Genomic DNA, 21530 nt, shown 5'->3' with positions numbered 1-21530 from the left:
CTTCCAGACGTCTTGGGCTCACCGGGTTTGATCCCTGGTGCTCCGCAGACTGCACATGCTTCGAATAGGGAGGGGCCTGGATACATAGCGCAGGTGGGTATACCAACTTGCACGTCTGTTCCGTAGGACTCCGACTATGTGCTCCTCAGTGTCGAGCACCTGATTCCGACAACGGACCGAGTTAGGCTACAGCATGCGAGCCGAGTCCTGTCAAGTCAATGACCGCACTGCGTCACAGTCATAAGTGTTGAATGTCCCCTCAACTGACGAAACCATTGCGCTGTGTTGTGGCACGGCGTCTTTGGTCTGTCTCGCAGGCCGGGCACCGGCAACCCTACGTCGGCAGATGATGGGTGTACTCGAGTGGCGCAATTGTGATAAGGCACAGAGTCAAAATCTATTCGGGCCAATATCGTAGCGACATGCGACAGTGGACGTGAGTTGTCTGTACGCGGAACTCGATTGACGCCAGTCGCATAGCATGAATCATAGGTTACTGGCCAGCAACACACCTTTCCAAAGGCTCCGGCACCTTGGGCACCACCTGCCTACTGGATCGCCCTCCCGCGTCGACGGGGCAATACATCAAGACGGGGCGATACATTAAGACGTGGCTCTAACATGGAGGGTAGCGCGCCGTCGCTACCAGAATTGTTCACGCGCAGGGCGGAGCCTGGCAGTACCGAGAGTGGCGCGCTGCCGGTGCCGCCGAACTTTGGAAGAAGCCGCAGTGGATCGCGTTTTCTTTTTTCTATGAACGAACACTACATGCGTCGTCGTGGCGCGGCTCGCCAACTACCGTGCAACAGTGCACCGACAGCTGGTGAGACTTGCGTCGCGGAAAGCAAGGCAACTGGCCGCAGACACCGAGAATTCGTTGTGCATCCGAGTGCCGGACCATGTTCTTGCGCACAGCGCAGGACGTGCGGGTGAAAGCGTCGCGAACTGTCCAGCACCCCGAGGCACCCACCGCACCCCACTCCTCCCAGCAACCGGCCAGTCGTCGGGGTTTATCCTATCAGGGGGCACCATCGCGTCAGCGTCAGTGTAGCCTGACTGCAAGGTCACCAGTCGCGAGAGGAGAGGAGACGCGCGCTCTCCTCTCATGGCATAATAGTCTGCCAGGTCCGCGCGCGACGAACTACGTGCTATTCGTGCTCGTCGCTCCGGCTCGAGTACAAGGCACCGCTAGTATGGCCAGTCATCGACGCAGATGGGCTACCAGAGACACAGCAAGGGCAAAACGGTGCGAGCGGTGCAAAAACCCCTTTCTCAGTCGGCAGAGGTGCTGGTGTGGGATTGAGACCCGGCGTCCCTCATGAGCACTGAGATGTTCCAGCGACAGGTCTTTCATGGTCGGCTGAGCGGGCAATTGCTGTTGTTTCGTCTCCATCATTTTCGTAAGAGTTTTCTATTGCTCGTGCCTATTTCGATTGCATTTCAGGTACGCGCATCTGAGGATGCTTCCTTGTCGGAGTTGGACTTCCGGCGGATGATGGTGACCGTGCCGATGTTGTTGGCGGCGTTGGCTGCCGCCATCAGCCGCTATACTGAACATCCTACGTTGTGTTTCGCGCGTCCTCAGCGGATCTGGGCCCTTTGGACTTGGGGTCGATCTCCGTGCACGCTGACACTCCTCTACCTCGGAATCGAGAGCTCATTCCGTCTCGCTCTTGCTGCCCACCTGTCGAAGGTGGACCCGAACGACGATCCTGACGGAGCCGGGGGCACCTCAGACGCAGCCTCGGACCAGGAGTCTCAGTCCCATTCGCGGCAGGATTCCCGCACCACTGGCAGCGACGAGGCGGCTTCTCCTGTTCAGGAGCGCACTCCGGCGGGCGAGTCGCAGTCCAGTCTCGAAGCCCATTCCCCCCGTGAGCTGCCACTCTACAACAGGGTTAAAGCGCTTCCATTGAGATGCGGACGGGAGCGGCGTCCGTGTTCCGTACGTAGCATATGTGAAACGGCTTTCATAGAGTGCCCTCGTCGCCGCTTTAGGATGGCTGACGTGCAAGAGGCGCTGCACAGGGGGCCGAGCGAGCGCGACGGCCGGACGTGTCAGACTCATTCGTCGGGCCTCGTTCTTGCCGACGCGTCCTGTGTGCCATTGGTTGGTTTACAGATCAGGAGTCAGCTGAAGCCGCTGGCAGTCATGAACGGAAACGCGGTAAATCGTCAACAACAACACAGGCTGCGCCGTGGAAATTCGCCCGGTCAGTTCATGTACCTGGCGTTGGAGAGACAACATACGGCGCTTTGGTGACACAGCGATTGAGAATGACCGCTGCGGAACTTCGAAGAGAATGGTCGAGGGAGGCCGTAAACGTTGCTGCGTCCATCGGATGCCAGTCACTGAAGCGAGGGAAACTTCCTAGTGCTTCAGAACTGGTCGATATGGAAATGCCAATTCGCAAACGGTTCAGGACGCGTAGTGGGGCGCGCCTAGAAGAAGCTGCGGAGTTGGAAAGGAGAGCCGAAGAGATAGCACATTTCTTTACAGGGGAGCTAAGGTACTAATGCAGGTCTGTGGCGATTCAGTGCAAAGAGAGGTGCCGAAATTTTGTTAGTTGTTGCTGCGTCAGGCGACGGCGGCGGCTATACTAACGTCGAGGCAGACCACTGAATCCTTCACGAAGCATGTGGTGTAGGGACTACCTGCGTAGGGAACACAGTTTGTACGAGCAAGGAGCGTCAGCGTGTTATGGTCCTGAACGGTTCGAAGAGAGGACCTTGGCGATGCCTAGCACATCTCCTTTGTGAGGTGTCGACGGTTACACGAAGCAGTTACCACAAGTACTACAGCGCGCCCTGGAGACGAGATACTCTCATATGTGCGACTGGGAGTCACAAAGCTGAGAAAGGAGCTTCGTCAGCTGAAGGCGCTTTGGAGCAGCATAGAGCGGTATGTCCCTGAGGCCGTTGCACAAAGTATGTTTCATGCGCTGGACACGCACCCCGGTGAGCGTCAACTAGCTGAGTGGAGAAGCTTCGCGACGGGGAACTTTCGCAGCAGGCGTTCTAGACAACAGCGAAGAATGGCAGAGCTTGAGGAGCAGATACAGCTAGGAGAGAGTTGGCTGCAGAGAAGAGACGGTGGCATGAAGGACCCTGGGGAAGGCACCTCTGCCCAGGCAGCGCCTCCCGGGCCTTCCACAAGTGCCGACTTTTGCGCAAGCTCACCAGGTGCGTTCACACGTTTCCTCGGGAAGAGGCTAGGCCTGCCTTGCAGATCCACCGACACCGACAGACGCAGGGAGATCGGCGGCGCTAGCACGTGTTTCCGAGTGTTGCTAAAAGAGGGAACCAGGAGGCAGACTGCATGCCTGCATGAGATGGATGAGAGGGCCGTAGTGAGGACGAAGCACGCCGTTCCACTGACAGGACCCAGATTAGCTGTGTGAGAGCTTCCGTGTTGTGTAGAGCTGTGCGTTGCAAATCGTAGTAGGCCACGGTGACCGCGGGTCTGTTTGCCAGTCAGTTTGGGATATGCGCTGTGTAATGCGTACGTGCTAGGCCGGCGACCGAGGCACTGCGCGAGTGGGGGCAAAAGGAGAACGCAGACGAGGGCGGCGACCGACCCGCGACGTCGCCCTTCGGAGCCACAGGCCGGCACCTCGTTAGGCACTTCACTGCTGGCTAGCTCCATCGAGGTGCGCGGCCACGAGGGTGTCACGTACGCGGAGTTGGCCATTCGACAACTGAGGCGCTCGGCAGCCGCCTTGACACGGTTCTGGGGCGACCGGAACGCTTATGCCGTCAACCACTTTGCTGACCGATTGCGTCGGGAGAAGCTCAACCCAACCCTCAAACAGCTTCGACGGTGGAATAAGTCTGCGCTGGCTGCGCATCGAACCCGCTCAGGTCCGAGGTTGGTTGAGGCACGAGCTTTGCTAGACAATGCCCAATTACTGGAGACGCAGATGAGGGAGGCTGGAGTATCTTTACCATCCGAAGTGGATCGCCCCGTGGGCGGCGCTTCTCAGGAACCAACTTCCAGACAACATTCGGGTGAGTGTGTGGCCTCCCACCGGAAATAGGATCACCTATACAGAGCCGGTATGGACGATATATATAGTGGACCGAATTGTAGTGCTGTATAGGCAGCTCAGCGCGGGCAGCGTGACGCGTGACGATCTGGAGGACGCGTCCCTTCCGGACGCACCATTGTTGCGCTGGTGCGGCCAACGGGTACCGGTATATATCGTATCAGTACGCAGGTGTGGGTCGCGCCTCATGGGTGGCGGCGGTCGCACGCATAGTCGCAGCGCAGTGTAGACAGTTCTTCTTCATGGCCGCTCTAGGGCATCAGCGCTCGTTTGCGGATGAGCTGTCTGTGGTGGCAGGGCCGTCAAGCACGTCTGCGGGTCCTGTGCGAACGTTTGCGGAGGTTGCCGCTGCCAAGCTGCGGAGAGAAGCTGCAGATCTTCGGCTCACCTGGGGGGCTGGAAAATCTATGTACACGGCACAGTTTCTTGCTGACCATATGGCGCGGTACAACAACCCGAATCCCGGTGCCAGTCTACTCAAGCAATGGACGTACCAGGCGGTGAACCGATACAATCGGATGGCAGATGGGAAGCTCTCACTCGCCGCGGCGCTAGATGCAGAGGCGGAAGACATAGAAAAAGAAGTGGCGGCCGTCATACCGCGCGCACGGGACCCTGAGTCGGATTCGTCGGACCAGGAAGGCGCTCAAGGTAGGAACAGTTTGCTCCTGTTTGCCGATTGTTCACCCACAAGCTAGTCGGAGGATCTTCAGCTGTGGCGAGCGCGGCTGGGCGTGGGCAGTCTGGGCAGCCGGAGCCGTTTTTTAGGCCGATCCCCTCTGCAGAGTGTGGAGTCGCTGGCGAGGTTACGGGCAAGCTTCCCGGGTTGAACCTCAGGTCTTAGCAGCGGAATTCGCGTGCCGATATCGCTGCAGTGGATCCGTGTGATGTTCCATGTCCGAGCCAGATCCCCGTGAAACACCAACTAGCACAGGGCCATCGTCGTCCCCTACCGCCCACTCCGGCGCGGGTCCGAGTGTCACAGCGGCGCCGTCATCGGTGCCGTCTCTTTGGTTCGCGCCCGCTACTTCCGTGGGCGACTACGTCCGACGCACCGGTTCCGCCCTCTGGACGCCACCGGGCCCCTCTTCTCTGACTCGTCGCGCGGCACCAGCAGGCCAGCAGACGGGCGCAGGACAGGTGGCGACGAGCGCACGCACTGGGGGCACACGACAGGAGCAGACATCGAGTTCGGGTGACAGCTTGGGTCGAGGCGAACTACCGCGGCCGGCCCCCACGAGCCGAGAACTCCCCCCAACACGCCGCTCAGCTGCACCTGGTTCTCCCCCTGCCAAAAGGGCCCGACTGCTGTCCAGGGGCTCACCAGGCGCTGGCAGCGCCGGGCCCCATTCGCCTATCCCCCCGTCTCCTGCGCAGGCGCCACCAAGGTCACCAACAGCATATACCCAGACTCAACCTCCAGCTGCGCCTCTGCTCGTCAGCACCGCCCCCCCATCTGGCGCAGCCGTCGGTCCGTTAGCCACGCGCCTTCCGCCTCATATGTTACCGCTGAAGAAGCGGCCCCGCCATAGTGATACGGGTGGCGACCGCACATAGGTCACCGATTAGAATCACCGACAGGAGCACTACATCCCTTCTCGGGCTCCGTGTGCACAGGGCGTCAGTGGATAGACAGAGCACTCATCGCACTCTCGGGGCCACTTCCCTGTAGGCACGAACAGTGGGCACTAGTCAGCGTATCACGGCATGACACCCCTGGGGCGCGTCGTGCCGTTGTCCCTCTTCAACATCCTGGGTGTCGCCGTTGGCATTGCAGCCCGGGATACTAGAGGCAGCCTTGTGTGCTTGCGCCATCTACTGATTTAAGAAGCTCAGCGTAGAGCGGCGGTTCTGGCTCCTAGTCGCGCCTTCCGCGGAGCATTCGCTGCCGGAACATGATGGTCGGAACCACACACACAGCAGGAATCTGTCTAGAAGCTGGAGGGCCTGTCAGCCGCCACATCGAACAGCCCCACCGTGGAAGGTCAGGAATGGCCCTTGAACTGAAAATTCGATTTTGGACAGGCGCGTCCCGCTGGTTCTCTTCCAGACGTCTTGGGCTCACCGGGTTTGATCCCTGGTGCTCCGCAGACTGCACATGCTTCGAATAGGGAGGGGCCTGGATACATAGCGCAGGTGGGTATACCAACTTGCACGTCTGTTCCGTAGGACTCCGACTATGTGCTCCTCAGTGTCGAGCACCTGATTCCGACAACGGACCGAGTTAGGCTACAGCATGCGAGCCGAGTCCTGTCAAGTCAATGACCGCACTGCGTCACAGTCATAAGTGTTGAATGTCCCCTCAACTGACGAAACCATTGCGCTGTGTTGTGGCACGGCGTCTTTGGTCTGTCTCGCAGGCCGGGCACCGGCAACCCTACGTCGGCAGATGATGGGTGTACTCGAGTGGCGCAATTGTGATAAGGCACAGAGTCAAAATCTATTCGGGCCAATATCGTAGCGACATGCGACAGTGGACGTGAGTTGTCTGTACGCGGAACTCGATTGACGCCAGTCGCATAGCATGAATCATAGGTTACTGGCCAGCAACACACCTTTCCAAAGGCTCCGGCACCTTGGGCACCACCTGCCTACTGGATCGCCCTCCCGCGTCGACGGGGCAATACATCAAGACGGGGCGATACATTAAGACGTGGCTCTAACATGGAGGGTAGCGCGCCGTCGCTACCAGAATTGTTCACGCGCAGGGCGGAGCCTGGCAGTACCGAGAGTGGCGCGCTGCCGGTGCCGCCGAACTTTGGAAGAAGCCGCAGTGGATCGCGTTTTCTTTTTTCTATGAACGAACACTACATGCGTCGTCGTGGCGCGGCTCGCCAACTACCGCGCAACAGTGCACCGACAGCTGGTGAGACTTGCGTCGCGGAAAGCAAGGCAACTGGCCGCAGACACCGAGAATTCGTTGTGCATCCGAGTGCCGGACCATGTTCTTGCGCACAGCGCAGGACGTGCGGGTGAAAGCGTCGCGAACTGTCCAGCACCCCGAGGCACCCACCGCACCCCACTCCTCCCAGCAACCGGCCAGTCGTCGGGGTTTATCCTATCAGGGGGCACCATCGCGTCAGCGTCAGTGTAGCCTGACTGCAAGGTCACCAGTCGCGAGAGGAGAGGAGACGCGCGCTCTCCTCGCATGGCATAACAGTCTGCCAGGTCCGCGCGCGACGAACTACGTGCTATTCGTGCTCGTCGCTCCGGCTCGAGTACAAGGCACCGCTAGTATGGCCAGTCATCGACGCAGATGGGCTACCGGAGACACAGCAAGGGCAAAACGGTGCGAGCGGTGCAAACACCCCTTTCTCAGTCGGCAGAGGTGCTGGTGTGGGGTTGAGACCCGGCGTGCCTCTTGAGCACTGAGATGTTCCAGCGACAGGTCTTTCATGGTCGGCTGAGCGGGCAATTGCTGTTGTTTTGTCTCCATCATTTTCGTAAGAGTTTTCTATTGCTCGTGCCTATTTCGATTGCATTTCAGGTACGCGCATCTGAGGATGCTTCCTTGTCGGAGTTGGACTTCCGGCGGATGATGGTGACCGTGCCGATGTTGTTGGCGGCGTTGGCTGCCGCCATCAGCCGCTATACTGAACATCCTACGTTGTGTTTCGCGCGTCCTCAGCGGATCTGGGCCCTTTGGACTTGGGGTCGATCTCCGTGCACGCTGACACTCCTCTACCTCGGAATCGAGAGCTCATTCCGTCTCGCTCTTGCTGCCCACCTGTCGAAGGTGGACCCGAACGACGATCCTGACGGAGCCGGGGGCACCTCAGACGCAGCCTCGGACCAGGAGTCTCAGTCCCATTCGCGGCAGGATTCCCGCACCACTGGCAGCGACGAGGCGGCTTCTCCTGTTCAGGAGCGCACTCCGGCGGGCGAGTCGCAGTCCAGTCTCGAAGCCCACTCCCCCCGTGAGCTGCCACTCTACAACAGGGTTAAAGCGCTTCCATTGAGATGCGGACGGGAGCGGCGTCCGTGTTCCGTACGTAGCATATGTGAAACGGCTTTCATAGAGTGCCCTCGTCGCCGCTTTAGGATGGCTGACGTGCAAGAGGCGCTGCACAGGGGGCCGAGCGAGCGCGACGGCCGGACGTGTCAGACTCATTCGTCGGGCCTCGTTCTTGCCGACACGTCCTGTGTGCCATTGGTTGGTTTACAGATCAGGAGTCAGCTGAAGCCGCTGGCAGTCATGAACGGAAACGCGGTAAATCGTCAACAACAACACAGGCTGCGCCGTGGAAATTCGCCCGGTCAGTTCATGTACCTGGCGTTGGAGAGACAACATACGGCGCTTTGGTGACACAGCGATTGAGAATGACCGCTGCGGAACTTCGAAGAGAATGGTCGAGGGAGGCCGTAAACGTTGCTGCGTCCATCGGATGCCAGTCACTGAAGCGAGGGAAACTTCCTAGTGCTTCAGAACTGGTCGATATGGAAATGCCAATTCGCAAACGGTTCAGGACGCGTAGTGGGGCGCGCCTAGAAGAAGCTGCGGAGTTGGAAAGGAGAGCCGAAGAGATAGAGAGGCAGCTTCAGGCAGCCGGGATACAAGTGCCGGCTCCCCTGGAAGCCAATGAAGCAGTCGGGGATATCCAGGTAGCTTCTGATGAAAATGCAGCAGGTGAGTCCCAACATGCACATTTCTTTACAGGGGAGCTAAGGTACTAGTGCAGGTCTGTGGCGATTCAGTGCAAAGAGAGGTGCCGAAATTTTGTTAGTTGTTGCTGCGTCAGGCGACGGCGGCGGCTATACTAACGTCGAGGCAGACCATTGAATCCTTCACGAAGCATGTGGTGTAGGGACTACCTGCGTAGGGAACACAGTTTGTACGAGCAAGGAGCGTCAGCGTGTTATGGTCCTGAACGGTTCGACGAGAGGACCTTGGCGATGCCTAGCACATCTCCTTTGTGAGGTGTCGACGGTTACACGAAGCAGCTACCACAAGTACTACAGCGCGCCCTGGAGACGATATACTCTCATATGTGCGACTGGGAGTCACAAAGCTGAGAAAGGAGCTTCGTCAGCTGAAGGCGCTTTGGAGCAGCATAGAGCGGTATGTCCCTGAGGCCGTTGCACAAAGCATGTTTCATGCGCTGGACACGCACCCCGGTGAGCGTCAACTAGCTGAGTGGAGAAGCTTCGCGACGGGGAACTTTCGCAGCAGGCGTTCTAGACAACAGCGAAGAATGGCAGAGCTTGAGGAGCAGATACAGCTAGGAGAGAGTTGGCTGCAGAGAAGAGACGGCGGCATGGAGGACCCTGGGGAAGGCACCTCTGCCCAGGCAGCGCCTCCCGGGCCTTCCACAAGTGCCGACTTTTGCGCAAGCTCACCAGGTGCGTTCACACGTTTCCTCGGGAAGAGGCTAGGCCTGCCTAGCAGATCCACCGACACCGACAGACGCAGGGAGATCGGCGGCGCTAGCACGTGTTTCCGAGTGTTGCTAAAAGAGGGAACCAGGAGGCAGACTGCATGCCTGCATGAGATGGATGAGAGGGCCGTAGTGAGGACGAAGCACGCCGTTCCACTGACAGGACCCAGATTAGCTGTGTGAGAGCTTCCGTGTTGTGTAGAGCTGTGCGTTGCAAATCGTAGTAGGCCACGGTGACCGCGGGTCTGTTTGCCAGTCAGTTTGGGATATGCGCTGTGTAATGCGTACGTGCTAGGCCGGCGACCGAGGCACTGCGCGAGTGGGGGCAAAAGGAGAACGCAGACGAGGGCGGCGACCGACCCGCGACGTCGCCCTTCGGAGCCACAGGCCGGCACCTCGTTAGGCACTTCACTGCTGGCTAGCTCCATCGAGGTGCGCGGCCACGAGGGTGTCACGTACGCGGAGTTGGCCATTCGACAACTGAGGCGCTCGGCAGCCGCCTTGACACAGTCATGGGGCGACCGGAACGCCTATACCGTCAACAACATTGCTGACCGACTGCGTCGGGAGAAGATGGACCCAACCCTCAAACAGCTTCGACGGTGGTATAAGATTGCGCTGGCTGCGCATCGAACCCGCTCAGGTCCGAGGTTGGATGAGGCACGAGCTTTGCTAGACAAGGCCCAATTACTGGAGACGCAGATGAGGGAGGCTGGAGTATCTTTACCATCCGAAGTGGATCGCCCCGTGGGCGGCGCTTCTCAGGAACCAACTTCCAGACAACATTCGGGTGAGTGTGTGGCCTCCCACCGGAAATAGGATCACGTATACAGAGCCGGTATGGACGATATATATAGTGGACCGAATTGTAGTGCTGTATAGGCAGCTCAGCGCGGGCAGCGTGACGCGTGACGATCTGGAGGACGCGTCCCTTCCGGACGCACCATTGTTGCGCTGGTGCGGCCAACGGGTACCGGTATATATCGTATCAGTACGCAGGTGTGGGTCGCGCCTCATGGGTGGCGGCGGTCGCACGCATAGTCGCAGCGCAGTGTAGACAGTTCTTCTTCATGGCCGCTCTAGGGCATCAGCGCTCGTTTGCGGATGAGCTGTCTGTGGTGGCAGGGCCGTCAAGCACGTCTGCGGGTCCTGTGCGAACGTTTGCGGAGGTTGCCGCTGCCAAGCTGCGGAGAGAAGCTGCAGATCTTCGGCTCACCTGGGGGGCTGGAAAATCTATGTACACGGCACAGATTCTTGCAGACCACATGGCGCGGCACAACAACCCGAATCCCGGTGCCAGTCTACTCAAGCAATGGACGTACAAGGCGGTGAACCAATACAATCTGATGGCAGATGGGAAGCTCTCACTCGCCGCGGCGCTAGATGCAGAGGCGGAAGACATAGAAAAAGAAGTCGTGGCCGTCATACCGCGCGCACGGGACCCCGAGTCGGATTCGTCGGACCAGGAAGGCGCTCAAGGTAGGAACAGTTTGCTCCTGTTTGCCGATTGTTCACCCACAAGCTAGTCGGAGGATCTTCAGCTGTGGCGAGCGCGGCTGGGCGTGGGCAGTCTGGGCAGCCGGAGCCGTTTTTTAGGCCGATCCCCTCTGCAGAGTGTGGAGTCGCTGGCGAGGTTACGGGCAAGCTTCCCGGGTTGAACCTCAGGTCTTAGCAGCGGAATTCGCGTGCCGATATCGCTGCAGTGGATCCGTGTGATGTTCCATGTCCGAGCCAGATCCCCGTGAAACACCAACTAGCACAGGGCCATCGTCGTCCCCTACCGCCCACTCCGGCGCGGGTCCGAGTGTCACAGCGGCGCCGTCATCGGTGCCGTCTCTTTGGTTCGCGCCCGCTACTTCCGTGGGCGACTACGTCCGACGCACCGGTTCCGCCCTCTGGACGCCACCGGGCCCCTCTTCTCTGACTCGTCGCGCGGCACCAGCAGGCCAGCAGACGGGCGCAGGACAGGTGGCGACGAGCGCACGCACTGGGGGCACACGACAGGAGCAGACATCGAGTTCGGGTGACAGCTTAGGTCGAGGCGAACTACCGCGGCCGGCCCCCACAAGCCGAGAACTCCCCCCAACACGCCGCTCAGCTGCACCTGGTTCGCCCCCTGCCAAAAGGGCCCGACTGCTGTCCAGGGGCTCACCAGGCGCTGGCAGCGCCGGGCCCCATTCGCCTATCCCCCCGTCTCCTGCGCAGGCGCCACCAAGGTCACCAACAGCATATACCCAGACTCAACCTCCAGCTGCGCCTCTGCTCGTCAGCACCGCCCCCCCATCTGGCGCAGCCGTCGGTCCGTTAGCCACGCGCCTTCCGCCTCATATGTTACCGCTGAAGAAGCGGCCCCGCCATAGTGATACGGGTGGCGACCGCACATAGGTCACCGATTAGAATCACCGACAGGAGCACTACATCCCTTCTCGGGCTCCGTGTGCACAGGGCGTCAGTGGATAGACAGAGCACTCATCGCACTCTCGGGGCCACTTCCCTGTAGGCACGAACAGTGGGCACTAGTCAGCGTATCACGGCATGACACCCCTGGGGCGCGTCGTGCCGTTGTCCCTCTTCAACATCCTGGGTGTCGCCGTTGGCATTGCAGCCCGGGATACTAGAGGCAGCCTTGTGTGCTTGCGCCATCTACTGATTTAAGAAGCTCAGCGTAGAGCGGCGGTTCTGGCTCCTAGTCGCGCCTTCCGCGGAGCATTCGCTGCCGGAACATGATGGTCGGAACCACACACACAGCAGGAATCTGTCTAGAAGCTGGAGGGCCTGTCAGCCGCCACATCGAACAGCCCCACCGTGGAAGGTCAGGAATGGCCCTTGAACTGAAAATTCGATTTTGGACAGGCGCGTCCCGCTGGTTCTCTTCCAGACGTCTTGGGCTCACCGGGTTTGATCCCTGGTGCTCCGCAGACTGCACATGCTTCGAATAGGGAGGGGCCTGGATACATGGCGCAGGTGGGTGTACCAACTTGCACGTCTGTTCCGTAGGACTCCGACTATGTGCTCCTCAGTGTCGAGCACCTGATTCCGACAACGGACCGAGTTAGGCTACAGCATGCGAGCCGAGTCCTGTCAAGTCAATGACCGCACTGCGTCACAGTCATAAGTGTTGAATGTCCCCTCAACTGACGAAACCATTGCGCTGTGTTGTGGCACGGCGTCTTTGGTCTGTCTCGCAGGCCGGGCACCGGCAACCCTACGTCGGCAGATGATGGGTGTACTCGAGTGGCGCAATTGTGATAAGGCACAGAGTCAAAATCTATTCGGGCCAATATCGTAGCGACATGCGACAGTGGACGTGAGTTGTCTGTACGCGGAACTCGATTGACGCCAGTCGCATAGCATGAATCATAGGTTACCGGCCAGCAACACACCTTCCCAAAGGCTCCGGCACCTTGGGCACCACGTGGCGTCTTGATCTACAGCTACGACGGCTTTGTCAAATGTATTTGACCGAACGGGTGGATGACGTTACCTTTCGAACACTTCCTGGTGATGCATCTTTAATTGCCGCTTGTGACAATTCTATGAGATACAGTGGACCTTGCTAAAGACTCTGCAGCACTGTGCTGTGCGTAGATCACCTGCCGGCGCCGTGCGCGCCAAACAACTCATGCCTTTCAAAAGCGCTCAGCCACAGCCAGGCAAAAATGTTCCAGTACGCTGGTGGACAGTTGGAACAAATACTAACTCCCACTCTTGCCATTCTGGATCACAGGAACATGACATTCCAGCTGATTCTGAAGCATGCTCGTTCTCGCGTTCGAGCGTCCCAAGACATCCCTTGGGCGCTGTGAGGAACGAGGCAGTTCGCTGCTGTCCTTGCCACTTCTACACGAGTGCATGGCAGAGCAGCGTTTTTTCTAGCCTTTGACACACGTCTTTAGAGTGATTCTCTACCGCTTGCCTCCAAGGTTGAAACATGCGCAACAGCCCTCTGGAAACATCATGTGTGCATCAGCCCATTTTCTGCAACTTGTATTGACACGCGAGCGGTGTGCATCACCTTGCCTCGCTCACATGCACTATCACTATGTCTTGGTACCTTGCCACATGCTGCGTCTGAGCTCAAAGACAGATGCAGGGTATAATATCCCAGTTGGTGACAGTGGCATGCACATAGCAGTCTTCCCTGGTCGCATGCTGTTAACGTTAACAGGAGGGAGTATCAGTGCCCAGAGTTCGGACCGTTGAGCTAAACAGTATACATATTTTTGGACTGAAAAACGTGTATGCCACAAGATATCTGCCGCGACTGTAGAGTAAACAGACCGCGGTTTTTCCTGCCAAAACGAAATGCACCCTCATCAGGATGTTGTGGCAGACCGTTTTCGGTCGGAAAAGTATGAGCCATGGGGGTACCTCTTGCAAGCAGGCATAGTCGTCCTAAAATTTGTTTTATAAACGATAGAAAAATCGAAACGTGTTTGTTGACAGAGACTGACAACCGCCTCAGTGCCGTGATTAAACAAGAAAGTTCAACCAGGGCACTATGTCGGAGAAATAACTCAGTAAGACACAGCAACCACCGTCCATGCCTGCTGGTCACAATGAACCATGCCAGGAATACGGGCCTGCTCGTGCAGTTTATACCGTAACTACTCTAAGCCAACAAACATGACGGACAAGAAGGAATGCAATCCACGATTAGTTGCCATCAATCTCCCCGGTCCCTGCCGCTGTGTCTTTGATTGACGACAGACGTAATGCCGACGACACCGAGGTTTCACTCGAATGATATACGCGCACTAGCGAGGCACACAAACGAAAAACAATTCAGGCTCCTTTAGCTTGGCAGGAGCTAGGCGGCTGGGACGGTTGCCGAAAACGCCGCGACAGAGAAGACCGTTACGATGCCTGAATTGAAACAAACCACAAGCCACCGTCGCTTCTGAAAGTGAGCGTGGATTCCTTTTTGCCGCGCTAAACGAGTCGAAACCTGATACTTCAGTTTGTGTCTCGGCACGCACTCGTGCACTCTCCAACTGTATAGTTTAGCCTTCCCCCTTTACACTTGATGCACTCTCCGCGAGCACCCGCGATTCCGCAGTATGCAGCTACGGACTGCGAGCTGACGCCATCGACCCCCCCACTCTGCCCACGGAAGTCTATCAGAATCACCAGCCCAATCCAACACCAAGTCGAATCCAGAGCAAAAGCCTCTCACCAAGAGTCGGCATTGGCACTGTGAGCCTTTCGCAAATGCTCAGATTGACAAAGGAGGGCCCGGCTGTTTATATGACTGGAACAGAGAGGTAATGCTCACCGCGTGCGACGAAGGGGGCAGAACCACTCGCGGTTTCAACAGATGTGGCCGACATGCCTGCAGCGTCTTGCTCGACGTCGGCGTAGTCTCCGATTTTTCTCATGTATAACTGCTGCTGCGAGGAGAGAGACCGCTTCGGGATACAAGCGACTTGAGGGTCAAACGCTCCTTCATTGTGGCAAGTTATCGTCCGCCTCGTGCCGACGAAGGATGATCCAGCATTGCACTCGACCTATGCAGACGTGCATAGCCGCTCACCCTCGGTTCAAAAATGAGATCCGCGTGCCGGTGAGGGCTCAACACGCACAGCAAGCATAGTTGTCAGGGAAACGGGAAATAACTACTCTCAAACGCCCTGATTCGTTTCCTCCGACGCAAACGTGAAGGGCAAATACAATTCTGGCTTTGTAAGAATAGAATCCGGTGCCCGCGTCGATCTAGATATGACTTACCTCTACCTGGTCGCCGACTGCGTAAAAAGGCTTGTCGGGAGCTAACGTAGCGTGCGTCAACTCACGAGGCCGCACACACACTTTGTCTGGCGTAAGGTGGCGGTTTGTTTCCAGATCTGCAAGCAGCAGTGACACGTATTTTTAACGCCCCCATTAATAAGAGCGTCCCGGCCTCATTCGCCGGAAACCGGAGCTCGTCTTGTCTCTCTCGTAAGACTAGACAGATCTCTAGTAAACCAGACCCTCTAGCGTACTCAATAGTCGGCAGCAGGAGAGTGACTGGCGTCACGTAGCCGGAGGGACTGCAAGAAAAAGACTTGCTGCTGATGCCTGTCTCTACCTCGTAGGAGAGAGTCCCTGACACATTTAAATATTTCGGCAAACGACCCATCTACAATGGAGGAATACAGCTCTGTCGCGCAGGAAGACCGTGGCAAATCACCCGAAGCGCACGAACCCTTACCTTTGAGCTTTCTCTCTCTCTCTGCAATAATCGTTCCCCACAATAGTTTCTCAGCTGTTGGAGCCTCTAAACGGTTGATGCAGACACTCCGGCCTCCCTCCGCATCCTTGCTGGCTCCTGCACTGTCGTTTTCATCCTCAGAGCCTTCCGAATCCGCTGACAGCCAGTGACAGTCGTACACGATGGATTTCCCCGCGTCCTTCAGGCGCTGAGTTGCTTTCTCCATCATGTCGCACGACTTCTTGTCCCGGAACTCCTCGCAGCCACGCATGATGCCTTCGAACGACTGTTTGGTGAGAGACACAGACTGATAGCCTGCGCAGCACAGAAGAAAGCGAGTTATGAGCGAGCGTCCGGTAAGTACTGTCCGCCATCCGTGCATCGAGAGCTGCTGTCGAACAACCCCCGCTGTACACCGCGCCACCGCCGCGTGCGAATCAGTAACCGCGCACTTCTCCATTCGACAAAAGGCTGCGTTTACCGAGAGCGTCCGGACGATGCGAGAAGAATTCCCGCTTACGCAAACGAGCAATAGGGATGCGATTTCGTGCGCCAGACAACGCGCCGCTGTACCAACAACGCCAGCGGCAAGCAGCGACAGACTTCATCAAAACATCGTGCTATATGGATGCGAGTACCCACACTCAGGAGGATTTCAGAGCACGCTGCTAGAAGGTGCCATCAGCCGGCAGCCGAAATCTTCCGCACGGATCGTTTGTTGGCTATGCGCAGCTTACCCTGATTCACGCAGGCGTTTTTGGGCAAGAGCTGTTCGTATCTGCAATTTTCGTGTTCGTTGCATTTGTCAGCTTTGAGTATGATAGTGCAATTGAAAAAACACTGTTGGTAGACGTCGTCGTGGAAGCAGTTCGCGGTTTCAGTGCACTGCTTTGGATCCACGATATCGACGCACTTTTGCCCTTCACTGCCGTTGCCTTCCTCTCCGTTTTTCTTCTCTGGCTTGTGCTCGCCACTGTCGTCTTTCTCCTGACTATCTTCATCTGCCTTTTCCTCTTTTTTCCCCGCTGCGCCGGCGTGCGGGTGCTCTCCTTGGTCGCTTGTTGATCCCTCTTCTTTGTCTGTTTGCTCGCTTTCTTCTGCCTTTGCGGCTGGCGTCTCCTTGTGCGCCTCCGCGCTCTCTTGGTCTTCTTCGCCGGATTCCTTTCCTTCGCCGTTGGAATCCTCAGCACCGCCCAATCCGCGTTCCTCAAATTCCGCTTCATCATCGTCGTCGCTTGACTCGTTGGTCTGCAGAAAGCTCAGAGGCTGTTCGCCGTCCATGACAGAGCCTCCCGCATCCCCTCGCGAATGAGGGCGGATCGTCTTCTGTTGGCTCTGCTGAATGAACGCTCGCGGCTTCTCAGACGCCGAGCTCTCGATGCGCGACCCAACAGTGCGTTTGCTGCCCAGTTCAAGGAAGAAGAACCCCGGGAACGCCACATCGTCGCTAGACTGCTCCTCGTTTTCGTCGTCATTTCCGTCTTCCGCATCCACTTCTGGAGCGGAGTAGAACGACAGCAGTCCCTCGGGCCCGCGGTGCGACGAAGACGACCGCGCGCTATGGCGGTGGTGCGATGCTTCCGGCGCCCAGGGGATATCGAGATTGTGTCCGCGGTCGCGCTCCGAATGGAAAGACGAAGACGCAAAGCGGACGCGCTTGCCTTTTTTGTCTGCGAGCTTTCCGCCGGGGCCGTCCGATTCGGTTCTGCGAGATCCTTGCTTCGTGTTCCACAGTCCATGGGCGTCGACGTCGTCGACATCTTCATCGAAGGGGAACGCGTCAAAGTCTTGATCCATCATTTCATGGTAACGGGAGTCGACGTCTGCAAGGAGGTTCCCCTTGTCGTCCGTGAGCAGGGACAAAGCCTCCTGCCCCAAAGAGCTCACTGGTCCCGCGAGGGGGTCGCCGACGACCCCGAGAGCCTGCGAAGCTCGATTGAGCTCCCCAGGGACCCCGGCGGAACCTACGCTTGCCAACGCATCGAGTTCGTCGGCGAACTTCTTCAATGATTTCCGCATGCTCTTCAAATCCTCGCCTAGAACCTTCAGACTGTGGAGGACGTCGGCGCCAGAGCCCTTGTCTGTTGCTCCGACGAGGTCAACAGGCTCATCCAGCTCCTCGATCCTGTTGACGATGACCTCTGTGGTTTTCGTTTTCTCTGGGATGAGACGAAGTCGACTGAAAAGAACTCTCATGAATTTTTGGTGCTCTGCAAGCGCACGGAGTTCTAGCTCGGCCTCTTTTTTCCTTGCCTCCGGCGTCTTCTCGCGGTGGATCGCCTCCTCCATCTTGAGCTTCTCCAGTCCGAAAATTTCCGCTTGCTGCGTATACATTTCCTTTTCGAGAGCCACGAGGTACTCCCGGAGTGCATCACGCAGGTCCTCTCCTACTCGCTTGTGCTCCTTCCAGATGCGCCTTATAAAGACACCCGCGGCGTTCACAGAGTTCAGCTGATCCATCTCGTCCACGACAACTTCTGCCAGAGGTGCATTTCCCGAATCCGATTGCTTTGACGAATCAGAGGTCGCTGTCTTCTTGGCCGCCGAAGAGGGCTGGTCTGGCGACGCAGATACAGATTCCGTCGCACCCGAGACTGCCGCTGTGGGGGGCGTGGCCGCATGCTTATTCGTGGTCGTTTCTGTTGATTGAGATAACGGCGCGTCTTGTCCTTCTTGCTTGGACTGATCTGCCTCGGAGGAGCTCTTTCCCTCGTCAGATGTCTCACTTTCATCCGCAGGGGACGCTTCAGAAAAAGAGAGAGACTGAGGCAAGGACTCTCCATCTGCTGCACTGGGGGAGATGGCCGCCCCCCCATCACTGAAGCCTTCAGGACCTGCATGGGCCTCTTCACTGCCAGCAGAGCCTGCATGCGGCGACGCATGAGGAAACAGAGACAATGCCTCGACCCCTCCATGCGAAAACATAGGAGCGCGCAACGCGCTGAACAGCTCACTCGAAAGAAACAAAACGGACACCGCTGTTACCAGAAGCATTGTCCGCGAAGATCGCAATCGATTTTGTCCGCACAGAGCGGCTGCCCCGCCCCAGGCGGCTCGCGAAGGGCGCTCCATTAAAGCCGCTCTGGATGCCTGAGGTTGCAAACTCGCCTCGCCAAATACCATGACGAAATGCAGACCGTTCTGAAAACATATATCTCTGATGTGAGGAAAAAGCGGGGGAACGCGGTGGACCATCTCCTTGAGGAAAAAACACCTTGGCAAACAGAGGCCGGGAAGGAGCGGCCACTGTATATCCTGCCGAGCTCGGAGGGGACTTCGCCTCAAAATAGTACAAGAAAGAGTATTTGGCACAGCAGAGCTGGCAAACTCAGCGCTCTGCTGCAGATATCGACAGTCGCGTGTAAGACGAATGCCGTATGAGATACCGGAGCGCAGGCGAGAAACTGCTAAGCTCTGAGGGCGCCATGCCCACCACAAACGGCACTTGGGGACATGAGCTTCTGCCGCTGCTCCACAGCACGAAGCTGAGACTTTGGGGATTAAACAGGAAAACAAGAACCAGGCTTTGAAAAACCGCAAATCAACCCCCTCCCTGACGAGTGAACGAATTCACTCGATCACCGCCAATGGCACTCACGAACGCTGGACCTGCAGACAACCGGTGCAACCGCGGCCTTGCGAATTTAGACGCCCTTCTTGTGGAAGGTAAACAGAAAAGAAAGGCCTCTTTTTGCCTGCCAAGTTTCGTTCCTTTATGTGCGATCAAGAAGTCAGGGCAGGGTGACAACACTATTTGGTTCATTCGTTCGCAGAACGCAATCGGGGGGCACTGTTGAATGTAGACACATCCGGTTGGAATCGCACGCCGCGCGCTGCAAGTCATGCACCAACGGGAAAACCAAATCTGAAGTGACAGTGCCCCAACCGGAAGAGAGAGTCTTCAGCTCCAATAAGCGACTTGCAAGGCTTGGCAGTGGAAACTCACGGGGGGTGAAGAGAAAAGCACGCAGTCATGGGCGATTTGACTGCGGCGCGGGAGCCAGCGTGCCTCCTGCCTGAGTGAGGAAACACGCTCACGAGTTCTTTCCGAAACAACCCGCAATCCGAAAATAACGGACGATCGGTCAAGAAAAGTCTCATATGCGACTTCGCCCAACGGGGCCCATTTTTCGTGCACTTTTCATCCGAGACAACGAATTTCCCGCCTTGATCCTCCACCACGCGGGCGGCGCCGCTAGACGGGTCAAGACACCATAGCTGCCAGCTAGCTGAGCGCCTTTGCATAGGTCGCAAGCCTCACCACTCTTTGCGGATGCAGAGTTTGGAGAAGTTGAACGACTTCAGGTCAGACGATACACTTCCTAGCAACGGAGAAAAGTTTTTTTGAAAGCTGGAGGTGCTTAAGTTTCGTAGTTGGTGGTGGTTTTTGCTTCCGTGTAGGTTTGGTCGTCGCCGATATCCCACTGAACCAGTAGTACAGTGAATATCTGTTGTCTTTTCGCGAAAGTGACAACCAAACCGATCCCGTGACTTATACAATCATTTTTTGAGCTCATTCGGAGATCCAGAGGGTCGGCGAACGTATGTCTCGTTTTTTTTAACCTTCGGGGGAAGGACTGACCTGCCATGGCTCCGTCCCCCCGCCCGCCCCAGAACCACGACCAATGCGTCCAATGGAGTAGCTGCTACTTCTCTAGTCGACATCGAAAAGGAAGCATCGCTTGCTGTTCAGTCATACAAAAAGGCAAAAACACACGAGGCTGCTGCTATATCGCTGTTTCCACAGAGGTGCCGCCGCCTTTGCCGCGCGGCAAAGGCGGTCGGACGCGTTGGGAACCACGCCGGGAAAGGCGCGCTCTCCAGGCTTTTCATCTCTTCGTTACGGGTTCGGTAGCAAGTAGCATGTGTAAACCATGAACTAAAGACGAATACACCGATCTTTTATTCCCCGCCGAAGAAAGGGGATACCATCGTGTGGCTACATGCTCGAAAAAAGCGTACTGTTGTATTCATGAGAACTCCTGCTGCGGACAACTGCTTGCTTCACCCGCTGTGGAGCATTTCCTGTCTACTGTCTTTCATATTGCTTCACTAGTGAAGCCGTCCTTAACCGGGTCTCCGCAGTGGCACTCTCTTAATACTTAACGGATGAGCATAATGGAGCAAGCATTTCAGCTAAACGTGAGAATGGACTGGGAAGTGGTTCGTTCGGTAAAGGGAGCCATATTGCAATTAGGCCCGTCGTTGTTTACATTTCAGAGTGAGTTACTCAGAAAAGGTCTTTTCGGAATCCTGAGAGGCCTTTCCTCACGCACCCGCGGAGGAGAGGCTGATGCGTGTAATTCACTCTAGTATCGAGCGATCCGTAGATAGGCGAAGCTGAGCTCGTGCAGAACTAACATAGAGGTTAGGAAAGACGGTGGCGAGACGAGAACGGCAGGTAGCGGCCGGTTTTTTGGATTCAAAAAGACTTGAGGAACGTAGGGCAGTAGCAGAACGAACTTTGCATACACAATACGTGAATCGGCCGTTGTCGCACTAGCGGGACCTCGGATCAAAGAGCAGCCGCCTACCCACTCTGTCTCTGCGCCGGCCCCAGCAGGCGGTTCCCTCGTATGCGCCATCGCCAACAGGCAAGGGAAGTATTCCCTGCTATGTGTTTTCCCTTCTTCGCGGCTGAACCCTTTTCTGCTTGCTTATCACCGATAGCACCTATCCAGTTGCCGCGCGGCCTGTTTAGCACGCTGTCTGCTGCAGGAAGAAACGCTGCCCAAATTCACACACGCAGATCGACCGTGGATAGTGTTTTCAGCTCATGGTTCCTATGTTTGACGTCCACGCAGCTCTTGCGAAGCTCGAGGCTGCCCCTGCAGTTTTCTCTTCGCTGCTGGCTTGACAAGAAACAGAGGCGAGGATAAAGCGCCAGCGTACATCTCTGGCTGCCTCCTTCGCTCGCAC

The 21530-nt window shown here is 57.1% G+C and overlaps 3 protein-coding genes across 3 annotated transcripts; 2 read left to right on the top strand and 1 right to left on the bottom strand.

Annotated features, from left to right (window-relative positions):
• Positions 1-1492: 1492 nt before the first annotated feature.
• On the top strand, positions 1493-5603 carry BESB_071490 (uncharacterized protein; the record flags this gene model as incomplete). The annotated part of the gene is made up of 6 exons (XM_029365522.1): positions 1493-1874; positions 2123-2510; positions 3011-3183; positions 3514-4008; positions 4344-4697; positions 4954-5603. The coding sequence occupies 6 exons, from the start codon at positions 1493-1495 to the stop codon at positions 5601-5603; spliced, it is 2442 nt and encodes an 813-aa protein (XP_029218006.1).
• A 1978-nt stretch (positions 5604-7581) lies between these two features.
• On the top strand, positions 7582-11806 carry BESB_071480 (KRUF family protein; the record flags this gene model as incomplete). Its single annotated transcript, XM_029365521.1, has 6 exons — positions 7582-7963; positions 8212-8673; positions 8988-9161; positions 9717-10211; positions 10547-10900; positions 11157-11806. 6 exons carry the CDS (start codon positions 7582-7584, stop codon positions 11804-11806), a joined length of 2517 nt encoding a protein of 838 aa, XP_029218005.1.
• A 2425-nt stretch (positions 11807-14231) lies between these two features.
• On the bottom strand, positions 14232-18605 carry BESB_071470 (rhoptry neck protein RON1; the record flags this gene model as incomplete). Its single annotated transcript, XM_029365520.1, has 5 exons — positions 14232-14287; positions 14697-14928; positions 15149-15264; positions 15612-15926; positions 16349-18605. 5 exons carry the CDS (start codon positions 18603-18605, stop codon positions 14232-14234), a joined length of 2976 nt encoding a protein of 991 aa, XP_029218004.1.
• Positions 18606-21530: the final 2925 nt, after the last annotated feature.

This window comes from Besnoitia besnoiti (assembly GCF_002563875.1).
Source record: "Besnoitia besnoiti strain Bb-Ger1 chromosome Unknown contig00007, whole genome shotgun sequence".
NCBI lineage: Eukaryota > Apicomplexa > Conoidasida > Eucoccidiorida > Sarcocystidae > Besnoitia > Besnoitia besnoiti.
Note: the sequence above shows the minus strand (reverse complement) of the source record. Positions and strands in the feature narration are given on the sequence as shown.